General features: G+C 41.3%; 1 protein-coding gene across 3 annotated transcripts in view; it reads left to right on the top strand.

Moving 5' to 3' along the window:
- MYH15 (myosin heavy chain 15) overlaps window positions 1–25,598 on the top strand; it is a 305,993-nt gene that overhangs the window by 86,108 nt on the left and 194,287 nt on the right. For all 3 annotated transcript variants that reach the window (XM_078389856.1, XM_078389854.1, XM_078389855.1), the window contains 10 exons: window positions 745–863; window positions 1,667–1,863; window positions 3,718–4,067; window positions 8,579–8,703; window positions 15,422–15,537; window positions 16,338–16,530; window positions 18,859–19,062; window positions 20,525–20,650; window positions 22,023–22,193; window positions 22,533–22,637. In XM_078389856.1, the coding sequence (XP_078245982.1) occupies window positions 745–863; window positions 1,667–1,863; window positions 3,718–4,067; window positions 8,579–8,703; window positions 15,422–15,537; window positions 16,338–16,530; window positions 18,859–19,062; window positions 20,525–20,650; window positions 22,023–22,193; window positions 22,533–22,637 (1,706 nt within the window). The remainder of the gene's footprint in view (window positions 1–744; window positions 864–1,666; window positions 1,864–3,717; window positions 4,068–8,578; window positions 8,704–15,421; window positions 15,538–16,337; window positions 16,531–18,858; window positions 19,063–20,524; window positions 20,651–22,022; window positions 22,194–22,532; window positions 22,638–25,598) is intronic.

The following is a 25,598-nucleotide window of genomic DNA, read 5'->3' on the forward strand; positions in this document are numbered from 1 at the left end:
TGTGTCTCCTTATTGCGCAATTTAATCCTGATGCCATCAGAACATGGACAAGGATGTCATAGAATGTAATGCCTAGGATGTCATAGAATGTAATGCCCAGGCAGGTTCATTTCAGCACATTTGATTCAAAATGACTGTATTTCTTTAATATTGACAAAATGGTTCTATAAACTCAAAAGCAGTTGGCTGTGGAAATGTACTATTATCTCCTTGCATACTAGACACTGATTGTGGGTTTTTAATAGGACTGCACTGTGGAAGAATTACATATACCAGACAGAAGGATGTTGGCCCCAGTGCAGGGATCTAGCAGTGATAATTAATGTTTGAGTGTTCACATTCTGTGTGAATAAGGCTCTTGTGACCTTGGAAGGCCAGCATCACATCTTAATATGCTGTTATTCCACTTGGCCATGTTCCCACACTCCCATCTCCAAACCATGAACACTATGTACAAATGAGTGGCCTAGCTCTTGTGCTTCCAGTGTTTGAAGAAGTCAATTGTATTCCATGAAAACTCACACTGATGTAAATTTGTTCAACTTAAAGGTCAGCAATACTTTTGCTTCTGTTTTCTTTTTGGTTTTGTGGCATTTGAAACAAATTCATATGACTACCTCTCTGAAAATTGTTTCATTTACTTGGAATTCATTTGTCTCAAACATACAGAACTCCCTCTCTTCTTTCCCTGTTAGAGGAACCTTATGATCATTTTTTCTTTCTCTGTTTTGGTAACTTTGGCAGGTGAATATGCCAGACAGTTGGAAGAGAAAGAAGTACTCATAAACCAATTTTCCCGAGGAAAGTTGTCCTTCACTCAACAAATAGAGGAACTTAAAAGGCAGCTTGAAGAAGAGACCAAGGTAAATAAACACTTTGATTACAACTAGCATGATTCGGGGTCAGCTTGAAAGGACTACCGTGTTTCCTCAAAAATAAGACAGGGTCTTATATTAATTTTTGCTCCAAAAACACATTAGGGCTTATTTTCAGGAGATGTTTTATTTTATTTTTTTCATGCACAACAGTCTATACTTATTCACATACAGACATGCCATCTTCTGGTGGCTGCACAATGGTGGAAGCCAGGGTTTCACTTAACTGGGGCTTATTTTGGGAGTAGGGCTTATATTACGAGCATCCTAAAAAATCATACTAGGGCTTATTTTCAGTTTAGGTCTTATTTTCAGGGAAACAGGGTACTCTGTCATAAGATCGTGTCCTTAAGCTGGCATAGAACTGTATTAGAAAGCAAGTGAACTGACAAGATGGGAGGCTTGACTTAGTCTGTAAGTATCACTAAAATACAGAATATAAAGGATTATAGAATTGATAAGAGATTACAATAGCACTAAAAAGTCTACTAGGATTATAAAACAATTTTGACCAGAGATTAGAAATATATTTTGGGACTATAACTCCCAAAATTCCTCAGCCAGCAGAAGTGGCATTCACAATCTTATTCAGAGGCTGGAAAGGGGCATGATTGCCATGAAGGATTCAGAGAGCTCATGTGATATAGCAGATTAGAACAGCGGAAATGGTAATGGTGCTTGGAAATGGGAAGTCAAGCACCATTGCTTCCTTGCTCATTCTTGCCATAGCCTGTGGCTACCTTGTGCTTAATGGTATGTGCTCAACACTGCCCTTTTTTTCTATCCTCCAGTCCAAGAATGCTTTGGCTCATGCCCTCCAAGCTGCCCGCCATGACTGTGACCTGTTGCGTGAACAGTATGAGGAGGAACAAGAGTCGAAGGCCGAGCTGCAGAGGGCCCTCTCCAAGGGGAACGCTGAAGTGGCACAGTGGAGAACTAAATATGAAACGGATGCAATCCAAAGAACTGAAGAACTAGAAGATGCCAAGTAAGATATCCTTTCCCCACCCTTACAGATACCGTTGAGAAACTGGTAGTCAGTGTGATACAATAGATATAGTAACAGACTCGGGTTTAGGAGACCTGGATTAAATCCCCACTCTTGCATCCTTTGAAAACCTTGTTAAGGTCAGCATAAGTCAGAGATGACATGATAGCACATTATGTAACCAGATAAGAATGATTCCAGAATGCATTGTTATCATTCAGATCTGGAATTTTTGGAGGGCTTGATTGTAAACTCTTGCTTAGCTAATTCTTTCACAAGAGGAAAACAAAAGACAAAAAATATTTATTTCTTTTTCCACAAAATGTCCTGTCATCCTTAGCAAGAGGGTTTTTTTTCACTTGAGAGCATGATTTTGTGCAAATAACACCAACAATTAAAATTCCACAGAAATGTGATATTTGTTGCCTTGTTACTTTTAAAAATTAGAAGCATCTGACAAATGGTTTGCATTTTTTCAAAATCAGCCGCCTGGTCTTTTTGTGCTAGCTATATGTGTATAGGGCTGGCTTCACCAAGAAAGGAAACTAATTTTGCATAGAGATATTCTGCACATATTTTAGAAACATCAAGACAATAAAAGCCCTTGTCTCATTCTCAAATTGGAAGGCTGAATCTTATAAGGCCTGAAAATTCCTCATCAAGGCATCTTGTCATGTTGAGAAAGCTAAACTGATGAGAACAAGGAAGTTACTGAGTTTTCTTCACATCTGTAGTCCAGATTGTGTCCTCCCTCTTAAAACCCTCCCACTCCTTTTCCACCCTTCACTCTGTCCCACCCTACCAGAAGAATCAAAATAAGGAACAGGAGCACAGTGCCCTATGTTTGGTAACTTAGGAGCTGTCCAATTTCTCTTCATCTCAGTTTCGACCACCTAGGGCTTTTCTACACAGTGTGAAAGGAGGGGGCTGGGCCATGCAAAATAGTGTCCCTAGGATGATGGGTATACCATCTGGTGCATTCTTGACATCCAAATAACATGAGGGACCACAAGCGAACAGAGCCTTTGTCAATACCATGAAGTGGCTTATTTGGCTCTGTAGAGGAGCTGAGGAAATAAAAAATATATCTTTTAAAAAATGTGTTTTAGGGCAGCAGTTTGGCTACACGGAGGCAAAGAAAAGCTTCTGGGAGAAAGCTTTCTATTTTTCATCATCTTTTCCTCTTTTTTTAAAGTGGTGCAGTGAATATTCACTATCCTAATATACCTTTAAAAAAATCTCTTTGCTTTTTTGCTTCCTCAGCCCCCTCCAGAGAACTAAGAAAATGATTAATTTACCAGTATCTTATTAAATATCTTATTAAGCCACTTCACAATAATGGCAAGTTAGAGAAAAGTGTGCTTTTGATCCACTTCCGGCTATCACATGTGCTGGAAACAGGTCAAAACAGAGCAATCACCAAAAAGTAGAAGCTTCTGCCAGGGGCTCTAAAAGGTGCCACTAGGACTGTTCTCGTGGTAGGCTGGTTCACTCTAGCAAAGATGTGGTCTGAAAACCATTTCATCCCTGCAGTAAACCAAACAGCAGGCTAAAGGTTTGTGTAGTCAGCCTCCTAGTTCCTGTCTCCTGCCTTTCATTATAAAAGTTCAATATATAACATTATTAAAGAACCGATCACTGGATTTGTTATTTTTCTAACATCCCTCACCCTTTTCCCTCATTTTGTGCAATATCATTCTTAAATTGTAAGGCTCTTTTTTAAGCTATAAACTGTCATCTTTGACAGAAAAGCAGAACTGGTTGCTAAATGAAAGCGGCATTGCTTTCAATGTTGACAATAATTGCCAATGTCTCTCTGACTCCATATCATAATACATGTCTCTCTCCTCTTAGGAAAAAGTTGGCAGCTCGTCTCCAAGAGGCTGAGGAAGCCATTGAGGCAGCCAACGCCAAATGCTCTTCCCTGGAGAAGACAAAACATCGGCTGCAAAATGAGCTGGAGGACATGGTGATTGATCTGGAAAAAGCCAACTCAGCAGCAGCAGCTCTAGACAAGAAACAGCGTAATTTTGACAGGATCATTGCTGAGTGGAAACAGAAGTATGAGGAGTCCCAAGCAGAGCTTGAAGGTGCCCAGAAGGAAGCCCGAAGCCTTAGCACAGAGTTGTTTAAGCTGAAGAATGCATATGAAGAGAGCCTGGACAACCTGGAGACCATCAAAAGGGAAAACAAGAATCTCCAAGGTAGGTCATGTGATCTTGATAGATGGAGTGATGAAGCAAGTTAAGCTGAAGTTAGAAAAAGAGAGACTTAGGATTTAGGTTCAGCACTACATTAGATGCTTGGTGAGAATATGCTTTTATCATGAAATCCTTTTGATCTGAAATTAGGGAGAGCCACTGGTGCCAGGCCCCTTTCTTCATTAGAGAGAGAATCTAGCTTTCTTCAGTAAAATCGCTAGTATCAGACCTTCTTGCTCTCTCACATATGTACAGACCATGGGCTATATAACATATGAAGTCATGTGTTTTCTTCCCTTTTTTTGGCTGTATTTTTTGTTGATGTGAGTGCATAATCTTGTGGGTGTATTATCTTGTTTTAGGAAGAAAAGGTGTACATAAACAATAGAGCTAAAAGCAAACATGCCAATCTCTTTTCTTCCAGTACTAACAGCATTTTTGACTGGGAAGAAAAAACCCCTGAAGTGTAGAGGGTTCAGGCAGAGTAGTTACAGTTGTTTTTACCTTCATGCATCCCTTTGAATGTCAAATAAAATCTCCATAGCCACCGCTTTGTATGTTAATGGTGCAGGAATATGAAGTAGCAAACATGAATGTCTGTAGCGCTCTTCGGTCTTGAAAGAAACAAGTAGCGCCCCCATGCATCTCATGCCATTGTCATATGTAAAATAGAAACAGAATAATCTGAACAGAGAAAGGCTATTCTAGCCAAGTGGCCTCTCCACATTCATTCATTCATATGCCACATTTCTCTCCATATTAGACCCAAGGCAGCTCACAACAATTAATAGTATACAATGATAACATGTTTAAAATACTATACAAAACTATATTAAAAATTAAACATTAATCAAGATTAAAAACAAGATTAAAAACAATCTTAAACACATTTTTAAAAACCATTTAAAAATATCTAAACTTTGGAAATACAGTGTTCTCTAGATACCCACTTATTGCTCAGACACCTTCTTGAAAAGGTACCAGAGGATTTAGGGATGGTGGTGTCTCATGTGGAGAGGCTACTTAAGTACAGCAGTCTCTTTTTATTAATTAATTAATTGAATTTCTACCCCGCCCATCTAGATCAAAGTCTTCTCTGGGCGGCTAACAATAATAGATAAAATAAAAAAAATACAATACAATAAAAAAAACAACAGTAGTTATATACGTAGTTAAAGATGGGGAAATATTCAAGGGATGACAGGAGGGAAAGCCTGCCTAAGGAGCCAGGTCTTGAGTTTACTCTTTAAAAAACCCAACGAGGGAGCCAGACAGATCTCTGGGGGCAGACTGTGCCAAAGGCGAGGGGCCACTGCCGAGAAGGCCCGATTTCTTGTTCTTTCTCTCCGGGACTCCCTTGGCATTAGGCCCCCTCAGCCACCCTTCCTGGCTAGAATGAGTGCTTTGGGTAGATCTAGGTGGGAGGAGGCGTTCCACTAGATATTGAAGTCCTAAACTGTTTAGGGCTTTATATGTCATCATTAACACTTTGAAATCAATGCAGAAATGAATGAGCAGGCAATGCAAGGCAGAGTGGGGGAAATATGCTGATATTTTATCATCTTATTGAGAAGTCTGGCCGCCAGATTCTGCACCATTTGAAGCTTCTGCATCAATCTTAAAGGTAGCCCCATATAGAGTGAGTTACAGTCATCTGATCTTGAGACTACAAGTGCATGGACCAGAGTGGTGAGTGCCCCAACATCAAGATAGGAACGCAGCTGTGCAATCCGCCACAGATGGAAATAGGAGGAGCGGACTACTTATGCTACCTGCGTTTCCATGGTGACCGCCGGATCCAGATGGACCCAAAAGCTGCAAACCTCACTCTTCATGGTGAGAGTCACTCTCCCCAAAGAAAAGGAGTTTCCCAAACCACCGATGGAGGGGCCACCCACCCTCAGGACCTCTGTTCAGCCTCAGCCCATTCTCCTGCATCCATTGCAGTACAGCCTCCAGGCAGCGCTGAAGGGACAGAATAGCATCCACTGTGGTTGGAGAAAAGGAGATGTAGAGCTGGGTGTCATCAGTGTACTGATGGCACAGCCCCACACCCGCTGATGACCCCACCCAGTGGCCTCATGTGGATATTAAACAGCATCGGGGAGATAATCGAGCCCTGCAGAACCCCACAATTGAGATTCCACAGGGCCAAAACACACTCCTCAAGCTATACACTCTGAGGTTGATCCTCCAAGAAGGATCGGAGCAAGGCAAGCTCCAGACCACCAATTCCCAATGCAGAGAGCCTCCCCAGGAGGATACTGTGGTTGACGGTATTGAGGGCGGCTGACATATCGAGGAGGACCAACAAAGACATTCTGCCCCTGTAGGCCTCCCTCAGCAGGTCATCAAACAGGGTGACCAATGCTGTTTCCGTACTGTGGTGTGGCCTGAAGCCCAACTGGAATGGATCCAGGGCATTGGTTTCATCCAAAAGAGCCTGAAGCTGGTCAGTCACCACCCTCTCTACCACTCTGCTGAGGAAAGAAGCCTAGAATTGTCAATGTTGTCCACCGGCAGACTAATGAGTGTCTCCTTGAGGGCAAGGGGAACCTTGTCCTCCTGGAGAGACCCATTAATTACTGCCATGGTCCATTTGGTTGTTATAGGCCTGGCTGCTATGATTAGCAAGGCCAGGCAAGGGTCAAGGGAGTAGGTGGGAGCATGACAGTGGTCAAGCGCTTTGTCCACCATATCTGGCATCATAGGCTGAAAGAGATTGAGTCTCATCAGGCAAGGCAGAACACTGGACGTCTCTGCTCAATCTGTTGTATTCAAAAAAGGAGAGAGAGAGCTCCCAGCGGATGGCCTCCACTTTAGATTTTAAAAATGTGCAAATTGGTCAGGTGAAATACTAGTAGGAGGCCAATTCTGGATAGATTACGGACTATACGGAAAAGATCTGCCTGCTGATTTGAAGCTTCACTTATCCGGACAGCGAAGTAAGCTCGACTGGCAGCCCTCACCTTAGCCAGGTAGTGGTTAGTCACGATCCTGACAGCTTTCTGATTATATTCCATCAGGTTCCATCTCCAATTGCATTCTAGCCTTCTTCTAATTTGCTTCATTGCTTGCAGCTCCTGGTTAAACCAGGGTGCTGGCCGAGCTCTGCAATGGAGAGGGCGTTTAGGAGTGATCATGTCAACAGTCCTGGACCAGAGCCTTGACAGGAGCGCCAGTCAGATCAGCCGGAATCCCTCTCATGGAATCCTGGAATCCTATAGGATCCAGTAGCCTTTGAGGGTGGACCATTAAAATAGGTCTTTGCTCCCTGCGGGGAGGGAGAGCCACTAAGATATTACATTTTATTAGGTGGTGATCTGACCATGACAAGGGAACTAACACAAGGTCAGTTACCATCAGACCACATTAACTCTGCTCGGTGGAGAACATCAAGTTTAACGTGTGACCGCACACATGGGTGGGGCCATTAACATGTTGGGACATGTCCAAGGAAGCCATGGTTTCCAAGAACTCAAGAGACGGACCAGAAACCTCTGTCTCTGCATGGATGTTAAGTTAAAACTTAAAAAGAAAGGAATAAAAACAAGAACCACCACCCAAACCAACCCCCTGTCACACCCATAAAAAGGAAAAGTAAATAAGGAAAAAAATAAAGCAATGGAGAAAGAAAAAACAAAACAAACAACAACAAAAACAAACACACACAAAATTTCTCCCTCTGCCCATACCACTCCCAAACCATGCCTAAGTGTTAGGTACTGCAAGGTCCAGACCCAGTTGTAATTGTCATAGGTAGAGGAAACCTTGAAATAGGCCAGCAGCTGCTTATAATAATTGTGGCCAAAAGCCAGGCCCATGTTGAGTTTGCTCAACTTTTAGATCTTAAGGGCTACACTGTCATCATGGCTGACTGAGCCTCTCCTCCTTTCAGACTAAAATGCCTTTTTTAAACATTCCAGTTTGACAAAGGAGGGATAGGATAGCTCATTCCCTCAACCCGTGTAAGTTCCACATACTTGTTTACTAATGACTGAATGGAGCTTATATTTCACCTTGTTTGGCTCCTTCTATTTCACCTGGATTAATATATTCCATAATATTGTACAGAAATATGCTAAGATAGTATACTCTGTCTTTTCTTCTTCCTCTAAGTATGTACGTTAATAATTGACTGAAATGCTGTTGGTTAACCACACTTGTGGAATGCAAACTGTGGCACTCAGTCATTTCCACTTGGCAATTAATGAGTTGCTGCTGGGATTCTCACTGGAACCCACACATGCTTGAGAATTCCAGCTGGGACTCTTTAGTTGATGATTAGAAAATACTATTGCATCATTTGCCTTGTGCTGGCAAAGTTAAGCAACAGGATTTCAGCTATTGGCTTTTAGGTACTTTTCGTAACAACATAGAACTGCAATCATTCAAAAATATCTCATAACTTTAAAGTAGGTGTTTGAAGACAGGTGCAACTCGATGCATTTAGAGCCTACATTTCAGAGTTTCCAATCCTTACGGGCTTTAATGTGTCTTTAAAAACTTTTCAGAGGAAATTGCCGATCTAACTGACCAAATTAGTGAAGGAAACAAGAACCTTCATGAGATAGAGAAAATGAAGAAACAGATTGAACAAGAAAAGTCAGAAGTCCAGCTAGCCTTAGAAGAAGCTGAGGTAAGATAAACATGTGGGAGAAAGAACAAGCTTTCCCATCTCACTATATTTTTACACATGCAAAGATGCACACAGACACATACTAAAGCAAAGAAATGGATGTGTAAAGGCTACTTTATAGGCAGCTATGCCTTGCTTGGGGGTAGGGTCATGCAGGTTGAAACTACAAAGTATGATGTGTGTGTTTCCTTTTCCGTGAGCATATCAAATACAAATGCTGTTGGAATACAAATTTCAAAACATTTGAAGCAAAGTTTCTACTTTGAAAACTTTGTGGAGAGGTTTCAGCAATGCTTAGAAGTAACCAGATAGTTACTTAGGTGTAATCAGTAATACCTAATAACTTTCAACAGTTGCTCTTAATTGACATTTAAGGCAATCCAGGGACAATGTATTCACAAAGGCTTTCATGGCCAGGATCTAATGGTTGTTGTGGGTTTTTCGGGCTCTTTGGCCGTGTTCTGAAGGTTGTTCTTCCTAACGTTTCACCAGTCTGTGTCCTCTGAAGATGTCGGCCACAGAGACTGGTGAAACGTTAGGAAGAACAAACTTCAGAAGACGGCCAAAGAGCCCGAAAAACCCACAACAACCATTAATCCAGGGACATTTTACTGACATGGAAGTATTCTTTGACTTTGACTGTTGTGTTCTTATAAATATTTCTGAGGTGCAGTATCCCAGGTAGGTACTAGATGGAACTGTTACTGGTCAATTTTGGGTTCTGGCTTTCCGGCAAGGAAATCAGGCAGAGACACGGCAACTGAACCAAAGGTCCAATTTTATTCAAATAGCAAAAAAAGGACAGCTGGGACTTCTCTTAAAAGCAGACAAGACCCCCAGAATACAGTGCCACATGTTTTATATGATACAAAGAGTCCTAAAAGTACTACAGTTCTACTGAATAAATGTACTCCAACTTTAGATCCAGTTCCTCATTGGATAATTAATGGTAACTAGCTAATCAATTGGTTAAATGTAAGAAAATATAATATATCCCATCTTTCCTTCACCTATGTCCATGATGCACCAGGGATGTGCCTAAAAGTCTGGGACACAGAGTATCTATTTCCCTTTATCTATTGCTATGTCTATGTATTGTCTTCCTGGGCCTAGTTTCTCTGAGGCCTGTGGTTTTCTCTGCTAAGGATTATCTGTGACTGTTTCTCTAGTTACCTGAATACGTATTAATGTTTCAGAGTCAAATTCTCCCGAGGCCTGGTTTCCCTCCAAATGTACTGTCAGTTACTAATTCATTGATCAATCTTAAAATACAGTTTCAGCTTTCCTTGGTGTCAAAACCAGAGGGCATTTCCCTGTATTTTTCTGCCCTGTTGGTATGCACAACACAGCAATAACATGTGAATTACCTAAGCACCAACAATAATAACAGTAACACAGCTGTCAAGAAATAATGAGTGATCCATCAAGTTCCTTTTAAGCTATTATGTTCCAAGCTCTGGCTTTCAGCTATAAAAGCCTTTGGTTCCCCACTGAGGTATATCAAGAGTGGACGGTAAGATTCGTTGAAAGCAGTTTCCCCACTATTCAGAGTCTTCCCTTCTCATAAATAGCTTACTCGCAGTGTTGAATATATTGTGGGGAGGAGTGGGCATCGTGTCCCCACAAGTTGTAGACCTGTGGCTTCCATCATGTTTCATGACTACTTATAAGTGGCTAATTGACCGTTTATAAGGGTCAATGAGAGCTGCAACAGCTTCTATTCTGAGGCATGCTGTGTCTTTGCACAGAGTGAAAGAAAGGCCCATTGTATCTAAATCTAAATTGATTACTGCATGAATTAACACAGTTTCCTAGGGCAGGTGTGGGCAGATAATGGCATGGGTCTGGAGGTATTTTCTAGGAGCTAGTGGTGGCCCTGCCAAACACCTTTTCAATTTGGAAGATGAAAGCCTTACCGCTTTTCTAGGATGTTGTGTTCAATAGGCAAATGAGCAGATTTCTATCTTACACTGCACCTGAGAAGCCATACTCCATGCTTGCGAAAGCTTTACAGAGGTGGCAAAAAAATGGGATCCTCCAGATGTTGTTGGACTGCACTTCCTGGTAGCCCTTAACAGGCTAGCCAGCGGTGAAGGATTTGAGAGGTGGATTTCATCATCTTTCTAGCTGCACGGTGCTGAGCTTTCTTGAACTCCACAACTGTGTCTAGGGAACATGAGTGGCTCCTATAGGTCAAACTATACACTGTGAAAAACATGCCTTATAGCTACACACCTGGGATTCTCCTTCTATTCAATGTCTCTCTTTCTCTAACATCTTTCATTAGTTTTCAAGAAATATATAACAGGTGAATAGAGCTGGATACATTTATATATTGGAACATAATCTTAGAACTGCAGAGGTGGAAGAGACCCTATGTATCATTGAGTCCAGCCCTTATCAACAAGGCACAGTAGGGGATAAAACTCCCAACCCCTAGCTCTGCAGCCAGACGCCTAAAACCCCTGAGCTGTCCAGCAGTTCAAAAACATTCTCTTTTAACTAACTGCAACTGCAGGGGGGGAAGCCACTCTATAAGAGATTTAATTCTTTGCCTCCCCAGACTATTTTTCTCCCACCCAACCCAATCTCAGCTGCTATTTGCTGGTGTTAACACTAAACAATAGCTTAACAGAGTGATTGTTAGTGAGAAAAAAAGCACAGCGGGATAGGGAAATTAAATTTGTTTCTCTCTTTACAGGAACCAGAGATGTGTTTGAGGTTAGGTACAGTTTGATGTTAAGATGTCAGAAGCTGGCTGTCCCTTAGAATCCTGTACAGTACAAAGCAGAGTTTCCTACTAGACGAGTCAACATGAAATGGGCTCCCTTAGGGCTGGAAGTTTATAAACAACTGTGCTAGATCAAAGCTGATCTCTTGGCAATCAAATTAGCAAATCAATTAAGAACCAAAGTAGACATGATCTTAAATGCATCTTTTCTTTTAATGGGGCAGGTTTTTAAAAATGCAAATAGAATCAGCTGGTGTGTGGGTATATGCGTGCACACAGCTGTACATCTGAAGAACACTGTTATCAAGATCATAGCGGGTGGGGTGATAGAATCTATCTTCATCTCTTGCTTGCGATTCTGAGCACCCATGTTCTGAAGCTTTTCTTTTCATTAAGAGGGATCCCAGCCCCATTCAGGCCAACGAATATCTTCTCAAAGGAAAAGCCAGTTTCAGTGATGGATTTTCCTCAGGATTGCAGCTTTCATTCTCCCTTCTCTGCCTGACACTTTTATGATAATCATCCACCCAACCCATCCCCATCTTATGCTATTTACATTTTTTTTAAACCTGCACATTAAATGCAGTTCTGCATTGAATTTACTGACATGTGTAATTTGGACTAAAATGTGGAAGTCACTTGTTACATGTAATGTGATTACCCACAACTAGTTACTTCAGGGTAACATACAATGCAACTCACTGTTGCAAATTTGGTTTTTAGGTGTAATAAGTAACATCTACGTTACTTAACTTTAATGAGCAACAACAAGTTACTTTCAAAAATTACTTTAAAGGCCATCATGGTATTTTTAGGTAAAGGTAAAGGTTCCCCTTGACAATTTGTCCAGTTGCATCTGACTCTAGGGGGCAGTGCTCATCCCTGTTTCCAAGCCATAGAGCCAGTGTTTGTCCATAGACAGTTTCCGTGGTCACATGGCCAGTGCGACTAGACACCGAACGCCATTACCATCCCACCAAGGTGGTACCTATTTCTCTATTCATATTTTTACATGCTTGTGAACTGCTAGGTTGGCAGGAAACAGTATTTTTAAAGGCATTTAATTACAACATTTCTAAGGTTTATGTCATTCTCCTTGCATCCAAGGTAGCATAGGAAGTATTATTATTTTTTGTTTTTCATATTTGTATAAATTTGAGCAAGGTGCAATATCAGAAATAGCTACTACAAGGAATAAGAGTATATTTCCCTGTATTTTCTTCTGGCTTCTTGGTAAATTCAAGGCAATACAGTACATTAGTAATGCACAATGCAACAAACAAGTTAAGTGATGGGGGCAACAAGAAGTAATGAGTAATGCAATCAGCTTCTTTTGAAGTGTAACATTCCAAATTGTGATTTGGACCTAAGAGAATCATCTTACATATTACATAAAATTAGTCTGTGACAAAAATAAAACCAAATCTCAGGAGGTACTTTCATCATGTGCAATGTCTTATGCAGGCAGAAGCATGAGAACTGTTATAGCGCTGTGAGAACGCAAGCATAAATGTTTGCACAAGATTTTCCTTCTGCTCGTGGTTCTTTGGATCAGAGCCATATTTGAAAATTTCCGAAGCAATGCGAGTCCTCAAAAACTGGTGTACCCCCAAATCACTTTCATTTTTGCAAAATAGAGATAATAAAATGGGTTTTAACAACTCATCAGCTATCTCTAGCTCTTGGTTTCCCCATCTGGTAATCTCCATTTATGTATGATATCTGGAGGCTAGTTCACTGTACTGGAAATTGATTTGTTTGCAATGCAAGATAATTGAATATATTCAAGAATATTTTCATGAATTAACATTTAAAGAAACATAGCTACATCTTTAAAGGTGCATCTCTGTCATTTCATCTTGTAGCCATGTTGAGATGTAATTATGTTTGAAAACAAACTCTGAGTTAAAATGTCTGGATCATTTTGTTAACCTCCTGGTTTTTTTTTAAAATCTTGCAGGCTATTTTGTATTTTGCAGGGATTTCCCCTCCAAATAAAAAGGTGTTCATATCAGAGCAGAGGAGATTGCATGTTCCATTCCACTGCGCTGAAAAGCTGAGCATGATATATATGATATTTTGATATCATATCTGTTACACAGATACTTTAGTTGATTGGCTATAATACATCAGTTTGCAATGTATTCAAGAGCTTTGCCTTGACCAATCACTCTAGCATAAACTATGGCATGATATTGCTAAAGCAGACAGTACCACAAATCTGAAATCCAGGGACAAGGGAAGTGTTTTGCTCTTCTCAAGCAATCTATCTTACTAACTGCCCAACCCTACAAATTTCCATTAGTTTCAGACATGTGTTCATGATGTACTACCAGCCCTTTGGCTTTTGGGATTGCACAGAGAGGTTTGGTGCTATTGTTAGTGTGCAATTGCTGCTTTTGTCTTGTGGTGGTAGTTGGATGGATATATGAGTGGTGGTTGCTGGGGTCCACGAAATTAAAAGACGCCTGCTTCTTGGGAGGAAAGCGATGATAGACCTTGACAGCATCTTAAAAAGCAGAGACATCACCTTGCCAACAAAAGTCCGCATAGTCAAAGCTATGGTTTTCCCTGTCGTGATGTATGGAAGTGAGAGCTGGACCATAACGAAAGCAGACCGCTGAAGAACTGATGCCTTTGAATTGTGGTGCTGGAGGAGGCTCTTGAGAGTCCCTTGGACTGCAAGGAGAACAAACCTATCAATTCTAAAGGAAATCAACCATGAGTGCTCGCTGGAAGGACAGATCCTGAAGCTGAGGCTCCAGTACTTTGGCCATCTCATGTGAAGAGAAGACTCCTTGGAAAAGACCCTGATGTTAGGAAAGTGTGAAGGAAAGAGGAGAAGGGGACGACAGAGGACGAGATGGTTGGACAGTGTCATCAAAGCAACCAACATGAATTTGACACAACTCCAGGAGGCAGTGGAAGATAGGAGGGCCTGGCATGCTCTGGTCCATGGGGTCATAAAGAGTCGGACACGACTAAACAACGACGATGAGTGGTGGTTGCTGGGGTCCATCAGTGCAATGCACCAGTGCTCAAAAATCCAACCACCCAAACATTTGTGCCAAGCACAGAACTTTTGATTTTCTTAAAATATGAAAGCAACCCCTCCAGTGCTTCTAGCCATCATGTTGTGCAGTTATCATCATCAAAGCATCAGCTGTGTTAAACATGTTATTTGTACCATTATGCTGAATTTGCACCAAAAAAAGGTTTTTGTTCTCTTGTTGAGAGTGCCATCATATATCTCACCTTCTTCTGGAACAAGAAGAATGTTGTAGTTCCTTAACATTTTTTGCTACAATCAGAGAAGCAAGGATTTACATCCTATGACAGGGGCAAATCAAACAGAAATTGTTTCCATGAAATCCACCACCCCCTTCTAATGCATATATGGATTCTTTTACAACATAATCAACATATGAAAATCATCTACACTGGCCACACACACCTCCCACGTGAATGTGTTGGTAACCACTTCATTTTATCCATTTTAAAATGGAATAAAACAAATTCCAAAATTTGTTATCCTCGAAACAATTTTCTTCCTTGTTCTCTGTATTCAATTAAATAATAAAACTAGCATGACTTAGTCACATAAATCTCAAGTATGCACTAATTAGACCATTCAGCCTTTAAAGTTTGAATTTTTATTATCCCCTCCTTTTCTTTTTTTTCTTCCATGAGGTTCTAATATACTTTTGATATTCTGAGTTGGTGTTAACAAGCTGTTGACACAAACTGTTGGATGCCCTTGATTCTCATCCAATTAGCGCTTTGAGTGGTACAGCTGCATGAGGTGTTTCTGCATTGTCATTAAGGATAGATGTGTGCCTCAACATGGAGCAGAAAATAGAACTGGGCTGTCCTTCACAGCTAATATAATGTGTGCAGGGGTTTAAGCAAACTCTGGGAAATATAGTCTAGAAGAAGGAAAAGAAGAATGGAGACATTTCGTTATAACATATATTGTGTCTTTTCCAGGGGGCTCTGGAGCATGAAGAAAGCAAGACATTACGTTTTCAACTGGAAATTTCCCAAATTAAAGCAGATTTTGAAAGAAAATCAGCAGAAAAAGATGAAGAAATTGAAAACATCAGGTACAATGTATTTACAAAGTCATTATTTGAACCAATCTTTATTTTAAAGTGGGTATAAGACAAAAGATGATGTTAACAGGTTATAGGATTTTGTAGTTTTGATCTTTTATTGGATCAGGTCTTGATGAAATTAACTGAACATATTGTTCCAAAATCAGTGGGGCTTAAGTCATAACTAATTTGTGCCTTTGATTTCTTTTTGATTTCAGCCAACTTAATCTGGGTCCAGACCATTTTTTCAAAGAACTTGACACAAGGAATCTGGGTTTCTTATCCATTTTTATTGTAACAGTTCTGCCAAGTAACATATCATGTAGACGAGGGCAATTTACTTCTGTTTATGAATCTGTTTTGCCATCTGCACATGCTGTCTTAATTTGCAAGAATGTTGTTAAGACTGATTGATAATTACTGTCTGCACAATATGTTGACAAAAGATACATTAATAAACAAGAGGAAATAAACAAGAAATATACTGGAATCCATCTGATTTCAGAAGAGCATTTTAGAGAACAGATTCAAAATTAACTGATTTTACTAAGAGATAACTCAGAAGTAAGAACAGTGCAATAAGTTTCTTAAGATGGAAATGGAGAAGAATGCTGATTTTCTTTCTTTCTTGTATCTCCTAATTATGCTAAAATAATCTGTTGGCAAGCAGCTTCTGTGGCAGTAAAAAATGCCTTGAAGTTGATAATGTTTCTTTTCTGTCTAACGAAGTACATTTTCTAAGCTTGGAAATTAAAAGAAGAAACACCTATACTTAGATTTGTCTATATGAAACATTCTTCCCAAACCAGGAGAAACCAGCAACGTACCATAGACACACTGCAGTCCACCCTGGATTCTGAAGCTAAAAGTAGGAATGAAGCGATTCGCTTGAAGAAAAAGATGGAAGGAGATCTCAATGAGATGGAAATCCAGCTCAGCCATGCTAACCGACATGCTGCTGAGGCAACAAAGACTGCACGTGCCCTTCAGACTCAAATAAAGGTGCTTCTTTGAAGATGCTAAAAGCAAAAGCAAAGTGTGCTGCTTATATACCACCCCCCACCAGTTAGCTGGGTACTCATTTTACCAACCTCGGATGGATGGAAGGTTGTCTCAACCCTGAGCCAGCTACCTGGGATTGAATCCCAGGTTGTGAGCACAGTTTGGGCTGCAGTACAGCAGTTTAACCACTGCGCCACGAGGCTAATGTGGGGGGGTGGGGAATCTTTGGCCCTTCAAATCTTTTGGCTGGCAACTTGGTCTAAGTACATGTTGTCAAAGGTAAAGGAAGATAGGAGTTGAGGGAGGGCCAGACTTTCCTTAAAAAGGTAAAGGTTCCCCTTGACAATTTTTGTCCAGTCGTGTTCGACTCTAGGTGGCGGTGCTCATCCCTGTTTCCAAGCCACAGAGCCAGCGTTTTGTCCGAAGACAATCTTCCGTGGTCACATGGCCAGTGCGACTTAGACACGGAACGCTGTTACCTTCCCACCGAGGTGGTCCCTATTTATCTACTTGCATTTTCATGCTTTCGAACCGCTAGGTTGGCGGGAACTGGGACAAGCGACGGGCGCTCACTCCGTCGCATGGATTCGATCTTATGACTGCTTGGTCTTCTGACCCTGCAGCATAGGCTTCTGCGGTTTAGCCCACAGTGCCACCACGTCCCGGTTAGACTTTCCTTACTCCTACACTAAGGAGCCTTCTTAATTTACAAAGAAATGTGAGCCGATGGAGGTGACATACATTAGGAATTACATGGAAAACATAGAAGGCTAGTTTTCTCTTCATAACATTTCAGCAGGGCCCAGTATCACTTGGAAGGAGGGGGCTCAAATATCTGTATTCACTGATGCCCCCATTCCTCTGCAAAACAACCTCAGCTCTTTTCTTTTTGTAAAGAGCTTTTCCATCATCTAGGCTCTGAAACCAGGCATGAGATGAGCTTGGAGACAATAGCCATGGAACCATTCATAAAAGAGAAGGAATAGGTGCAAAAAGAGTTAACCATTTCTCCAGCCTGGTCTCCAACACTCCCCCATATGTGCCACAACTTGCATGTCCTATTGGCTTGACAAATATGAAGTACAGAACATGCCATTTGCTAAGGTAACATCTGAATGCTGTTTTATTCACATGAAAGAAGAACAGCTGGGAGTGGCTGGCTTACCAGAAAAATAATGGAAGAATATGTTAAAAACCACCTATGTCTCCATGGGACTTCTTCTGCAGAAGTCACATGAAGCTCTATTTTGTAATAAACAAAACATTGCATGTGTTTTGGGCCTTTGAGAGCAAGTCTAGTTCTAGAATAATGTATGCTATGAATAATAACCTTCATAATAGGCCTCTGTGGTTTTTAGGATTTCCCTGTCATAATAGTGGGATTCACATGGTTGTGGGATGCAGACTTCTTGCACCACGTTATAGGTAGCAATCATGCTAAAAACAAACAAACAGTTTTTTGGGGGAGCTTCATCTGTAAGGCTGCTTCCACTTCTTGGTAGTTTCTCCATATCATCCTTCCTGAGTCCTTACAATGTATCTGGAAGGCACTGTGATGGGAAAGCTGCTTTATGCCAGTGGTTCTTCCTATTTGGTCCCTACAGCGAGGCCAGTAGTCAGGTTTTCTGGGAGCTGAACTCAAAAACATCTGGGGGAACCAATGCTGAAAACTACTTTTCCACACATCAATAATGTAGTATGCCTGCAATGCATGATGTGTGAAGGCCAAACTAGATCTTAAGGAGAATTGATAATATGCATGTGTTATGATTACCACATTTTTTTTCTACAACACAAAATACATGTCCCAGCACCCAGGCTTGCAAATTAAGTCTGTTTTTACCTTCCAGTGCCCAGTCACAAAACAAAGCTCACAAAATGAAGGAAGGTGTTGAAAAGCATATGCTGTGACAAGATGATAGTTAGTTAGGCATCCTTCAGTCTCGAAAGACTATGGTGTCGTGCTCTGTATGGAGGACTTGGAACAGCGTCTAGTGTGGCTGAAGAGGCCAATTCGAGAGTGGCAATCTCTTCCACACTGAAGACAAATCCAATCTGTCCCCTGTCCAGCTCCCTGGTTTTGCTGCTTTTGTGACTTCCTCTTTGCCTCTGCCTGCTGGACAAGGGTCTCTTCAAATTGGGAGAGGCCGTGAAGCACTGCCTGCCTCCAGGCTGAACGGTCAGATGTCAGGGTTTCCCATCTGTTGAGGTCTATTCCTAAGGCTGACAAGATGATATATTTCACCATTTGTGGGTGTGTCACTTCTAGTTACATGCCAAGCATATTATCTGTTTGCACCCTAAGAATGTTCTGCTGTTCCCTTTCAGGATCTTCAGGTGCAGCTCGATGATTCAACACACCTGAATGAAGACTTGAAAGAACAGCTGGCAGTGACTGACCGAAGGAATACTCTGCTCCAGTCTGAGCTGGATGAATTGAGAGCTCTTCTGGATCAGACAGAACGTGCCCGTAAACTGGCAGAGCAAGAGCTGCTCGAAGCCACTGAACGTGTAAACCTCCTGCACACTCAGGTTAACTATCAAATAAATTTGGCTGACTTTCCCACTCCCCCCCCCCAAGACACTACATAGGGTAGTGACTGGGGAGAATGCAGGTTTCAGACAAAATATGATCTTGTTACCAAATATGCACAAATGTTTTTCTTTCCTAAGAGGAGGAAGAAATTAAATTGCACATTTTATGATGAGCAGTAGTTTCAACTTGTTGTAGTTCAGTGACCTCAACATCATTGACTCCGTAGAACATTTCTGTGACCTCTACCACCTCTTAAATTGCCTTTGTCTGGTAATATTGACTCACAAGTCAATAGCTTTTTGTTGTTGTTGTTGTGTTCTCTGCACAAGTGACTTCTTTACTTTTCATTTTCGTCACTTATTCCACAATCTGTTACAGGAATATAAAGGAATTATCCAAATCATTTCAATAAAAGAATTGTGCTCCCTGTTGTTTTTCTGAGTTCAGGTCACCCGAGTCACACATAATTTAGTAAGGAGACAATCCAGACAACAGTAACACTGCTTCAGATAGAGAATGTTAATTGCATTTAACTCCTACAAACAATGAAATGCATAAAATGTGTAATAGGCTACCTCACCTTCAATGCTGTTCACAGATGGACATAAAATTATCATGCCAATATTGACAATGTATTTAATTACACAGCTGAGTAGGTTGCTTAGTTAACTCATAGGCAAGTTATTTTGATGAGGGCAACTTAAAACTGTCATTTTCTGTAAATCCCTTTTAGTTGCCTAAAATGTAGATCTCTTCTTCTCTAGAGAGAGATGATTTGAATAGCAACTATTGGGGTCTCCTTATGCCACACTTTCCAAAAATGAAGATATATTTGTAACCAGCAAGTCAGTGCAATTAAGTTTAAAAAAGCAACCTTTTCTGATAACAACTCTCGCAATCTCCCAAAATCCGAGGGATATTGGACTTTATATATATTCCATGCTGTGTTTTTAACTCTGCTAAATTAATTTCTGTTTTAATATCTGATTGCTACAGACAGGTTGGTGTGGAGGATTCTGCCTTAAGACAGAAGCTGGCTATATTTCAGATGTAGCCCATGACCACAAGGTTCTCCCATTCACCCACACCAAAGTGCAGAGTATTAAAAGCCAGCCACATTATTCTTGCATTTGGGCAGAAGATCTTATATGTTCTCTCCCTGGCAACAGTTAACAAATTGCTTCCATATTATGATACTCAAAATCTGCTGCCCTGAGGTGTCTGCTCCTGCCTAATGGTAGGGCCAGTCCTATCTTACTTGTTTCTTTTCAAAGTCCCTTCTAAACTTTCCATTCCATTCTGTGCCTAGCAAATACATGCTAGTCAATAATACCGATTCACTATGTGAGTAATTCAATTGGTATTGTTCTTTATCTGAGCAGCAGTGGTCTTAGGAGATGATAAAGATGATTGCATGTCCTCGATGAATGCCTTTCTCCTCTTCATTTCATAATCAAGAATACCAGCCTGATCAATCAGAAGAAGAAGCTGGAAACTGATATCACTCAAATGCAAAATGAAGTGGAAGAAGCCATACAGGAGTGCAGGAACGCCGAAGAAAAAGCCAAGAAAGCAATCACTGATGTAAGTTGGCTGCTTGTTCCTACTCCTAGAAGTATCCACTCTGATCTTTTTACCTGTCAGTCATTTCCAAATCATATACAAATTTTTTGTATGTAGGTAGGTCAGGGTTTATAAAAATATATTTGCTTGGTTGCTCTAATAATGGTGTTTTTCTTCTTTTGAGATCATCTAATTTAGAACTCTGTCATTACTCAGAAGTATTATGGAATTCTGGAGGATAAAATCCCCACTCTTTTCAGATATGTTGTTACTACTAAAACAAAAAACCCCAGAAACTTTTGGAAACTGCTAGAAGAACTGCATTATTCTAAAATGGAAACAGGGTCAATTTGTCTCCCTGAAACCTAGAATTAAAATTTTGGATGTTGAGATTTTTCCTACCAGCTCTATAGTAATAATTATAAATGTGTTCAGTGTCATTTTCCTAGCTTACAAAAATGGCCATCCAGCAGCAGGCAGTCCTAAGCCTGATCTAGTCAGTATTATCACAATATGTAATTTAAGGTGTTCTCCTTTGTAGTATGCCATCTCTCTAGGGGTGCTTGTCTATCATTTCAGCATCAGAGTAAGATTTTTTTTCTTTCTCAGGACTTTTAAGATCTTACTAATTTAGTGGGTCTTGTATTTACTATCGGGTTTTTCTCTCTCTCCTGGAAGCTGTATAGCTTGTGTTTTTATGGTCTAGCCTAGATGTTTTTAAAGACATGTTGTTTAAAATTTTAATTGTATTATTGATTTTGTATGACCCCTTAAAGAACTTGTTTTATAGCTCTCTAATGCATACCAATCAATCAGTCCCTCTCACAGGAAATTATACCATGTAAAATTTAACTAGAACTCTACGTCATAAATGCATAAATGCATAAGTGCATCTGTATATAACTATCTTGACCTCTGAATGGGTGCTTCTTAGCTGCTCATTCTCCAGACCCTTTTCATTGGAATTCTTAGATGTCCTAGCCAGCATGGTCAAGGATTCTGGAACTCGAAGTCCAAAATATCTGGAGGCCCAAAGACTAGGAATCATGGCTCTAGATACCTTCCATGATTTCACTGTTATTAAAACTTAGTGGAGGCTGGCTGAGTAGCTTAGTGAGATGAGTACAGTACCTTGCTACAAAGCTGGAGGTTGAGAATTTTATTCCCCACTATGCCTCCAAGGAGAAAAACCAGCCTGTGCAGCCTTGGGCAAGTTACCCAGTCCCTGAGGACCCCCAGAAGAGGGGAACAGTAAACTACTTCTGAGTATTCTGTACCTAGAAAAATGGTGGAAAGAGTAGCCATAAGTTTGCATCAACTTGATGATACATAATTTGCATTCAAATAGAGTTCTTATTTCTTAAGGATGATTTCACACTTTTTCTTACTATAGGCAGCAATGATGGCAGAAGAACTCAAAAAAGAGCAAGACACTAGTGCTCACTTGGAGCGAATGAAAAAAAATATGGAACAGACTATTAAAGATCTCCAGAAGAGACTGGACGAAGCAGAGCAAATTGCTCTAAAAGGGGGCAAAAAGCAGATTCAAAAGCTAGAATCCAGGGTGAGTGTTTTTTTTTTAAAAAATCTACTTTTGGTACCTTTTGTAAGCATTCAAGTTGTTTTCAAAAATCATTAATGTGTTCATTTTCAAGGGGGAGATCAATTCTCGGCACAGTGGTTACATTGTACTTCAACATTTTCTATGGAAAGGAAAATATTGTAAAGGAGGGCTCAATACCAATGCCAAAAGTCTTTTAGTAAATATTTTCTAAAGCACATTCAGAAGACTAAATCATTAATATTGAATTCTTTGAGTCTTTGCTATGAGGCAGAACCACTTTGAAGACAATGTTTGCTGTCCTATATATATACGATTCAAATGCTTTCTATTCTCGTGCAGGTCCGTGAGCTGGAAAATGAACTAGAGGCAGAAACCCGCCGTAATTCAGAAGCTCTGAAAGGAGTTCGCAAATATGAGAGACGCATCAAAGAGCTGACTTACCAGGTACCAATAATTAAATGGGTCAGCTGAAATATTTCATATTTACTGTCCAAACACAGTCCTGTCACAAATCTGAAGTAGCATTACCAAAGTCTTTCTATGTGACGGCAGCTACAAACAGCCTGAGGGCAAATCTCAGCCTTCTTTTTTCACCTTCTATCTCTGTCATCCTCCTCGCTGCTTGAAAAATAGTTCTGTGAGGTGGAGGGTTGATATTTCTGGATCAAAGGAGAAGAGGTTCTTTCGTCTTCTCTCATCAAAGCCCTTTCTGCTTCTCGCCCACTTCTGAACCTCTGCATCAGGAATGGAAGCATGGCATAGAGGAAATGAAAGTGTGATATGGCAATTGGAAAGCCACACATGACCCTCAGAAGCAGATTGGGCCAGCTCGGTTGCAGTGGTTGCTCAGGGTCTGAGTAGGGGGATAAATCAAAAATGGTGTGGGGAGATACCACCCCCTGGCATCTTGGTCAACAAGCTACCAGTGCCAGTGTGTTTACATTATCCAGGAATGTGTCAAGCTCCAGAATTTATTAACAATTTATTTGAGTTATTAGCTATTTTGCTGTAGTTTGAATGAAAATCCATTTCAATTTTTTAATATAGAAATCACATATTTTAAAAAAAACCCAAGAGGGATTCATAGTATTTGTCAGGAGAGTTAACATTAGGAGGGCAGACCTGTCAATATGGAGGGTGCTAGCCTTCTTCCTGGATTCAGACTCTGACTATAGACTAAAACATTGCAGGAAATGCAAAGTCTCACAGACCCAATCCATAGTTTTTCCTCCCCCATTTCCTCAGAGACCCTTTTTCTTTTCACAAGTTGAATAAAGATTCAAGACCAGAAATATGGGTTAAACACGGGTCATACTTTATTGAAAGCCATCATTGTTGCCATCCTTTGGCAAAGGGGGGTCCTGCCATAGTGCGGAATCAGGTTTAAGCACAGAGGTCTCAATGGACCCCTTAACCAACAAATGGGCAAGTCCCTGGCCCCAAGTTCTCGCGGTCATAAAGACAGTGAGAACCCAGCTGGCCCCAATTTGACCACCCTTGTACCGCAAGCCACCTTTTCCTTGTTGGCTGTTGGTCCGGGTGTGGCCCCAGCACATCTTTCCCCCCAAACAGTGTAATCGCACGATCCACAGCGCTGGGAGGTCAGATGGGCTATAGCTTACCTGCAATTGCAATGGGACTCACCGAAACCCTGTTTTATCCACACTACCCGCCACAGCATAGGAACTAGCATAGCTAAGTCCCATGCCCGCCATTGAGCCCATCAAGGTCAGCATGCAGGCCCCTCTTGATGTCTTCAAGGAAGACATCCAAACCACCATTGCACAGATGTGCACCATCTGACCAAGAAAACTCAGGCCTATCCAAACAGATCCTCTGGTGACCAATCACCGATCCAAGGCTGCTGCAGACCCCCTGCAGACTTCCTGATTAACATGCCTGCGAGCAGTGTTAATGGGTAAAAATTATCTGGCTTCTCTCCAAGCTAACCGAGGGATGATTGTTGACCAGATGATGCTCATCGCCAGGTACGTGGCTTTCAGCCAGGATCAAGGCCTTTCCGCAATGCTTGGCTAGATCATTGCTGCCTAGATGTGCCACCAAAACATTTGGGCAAAATTATCCAAAAGCAGCCACTCTGAACAGCTGGCTCCACTGCATTCCACGCAGTCCTCTCCACTCAATATGGGCTCTAGCTCCAAGGCCCAGACAGCTCCCCCATGGGGATGCAGCCACATAGCTGCCCAAAATACATAGCTGTGGCCCACAATCATCACACGCTTTCTCCTTGTTGCCTCCAAGATATCTGCAATACATAAGAGAACCAGGCCCCTAATATATGTCCTAATATACCTGTGGTAGGTGGATGAAGACCACCTCCCAAGCCATTTAATGTCTTCTACGTTATAGCCTAAGGCTGCTGCTGCCCAGGTGCCACTAGCCAACAGGCAAAATTAAGATGGCCGACAATCTCCTGGAGCTCCCTCAGGAACATTTTCGTCTGCCGTAACAGTGTGGCTATGCGAATCATAAGGTCATATAACTTACTGTCCGGCAGTTTGGATGTCTGCTGCACCGTATCCAGTTCAAGACCTTAAAAAGTCAGGGATGTGGCTGGCCACTCTGTCTTCTCCTCGGCCAGAGGTAGCCCCAACTCTTCAGCCATTGACTGAAAAATATCTAGAATAAATCTACACCTTCCTGAATTCCTCTCACCACAAAAAAGTAAACCATCTAAATAATGAGCTGTATCACTGCAACCCACCCTTTGCCTGAGTTGCCACTCCACAAATGAACTGAAATGCTCAAATGCTGCACATGAAACTGAGCAGCCCATTGGCAAACTCTATCTATATAGAAAGAATCCTGAAAGGAGAATCCTAGCAAGTCAATCGAGCGGATGCACTGGTAAAATCCAGAAAGCCAATTTTATATCACATTTTTCCAGTTCTGTCCCCACACTACACCTTCGCACCACCCACACCGCCTCATCACAGGAGGTATAGCGCACAGTACAAGGTTCCTGAGGGATGGAAGCCCCCTCAGGATAAGACAAGTGGTGTATCAATCTAAATTCCCCCTGTGCCTTCTTCGGGACTATCCCCAGAGGGGAGACCCTTAGGATTTCCAAAGGAGCCATTGCAAATGGCCTTCCCTCACCTCTTTGTCATTCTTCTCCTGGGCAACACCTTCCATTCCACGAATGGATCTCAGGTTTTGCACAAAGAACGCTTTGTGTTCGCCAGCTGCTGGTATCCTAAAACCATATCTAAATCCCTCCAAAAGGTAACTAGCATCATCTCTGCATGGATACTCCATGAGCCATGCTTCCAAAACTGACACTTTAATTGGGCTGGGACCCTTTTCCAGGCTTACCGCCCCCACTATTGGGTTTTTACTGCCAGCTGGGCCCTTGTTCTGACGCTGAGCCCCTGCCCTGAAACA

The sequence above is a fragment of the Pogona vitticeps genome, chromosome 3 (genome assembly GCF_051106095.1).
Source record: "Pogona vitticeps strain Pit_001003342236 chromosome 3, PviZW2.1, whole genome shotgun sequence".
Taxonomy (NCBI): domain Eukaryota; kingdom Metazoa; phylum Chordata; class Lepidosauria; order Squamata; family Agamidae; genus Pogona; species Pogona vitticeps.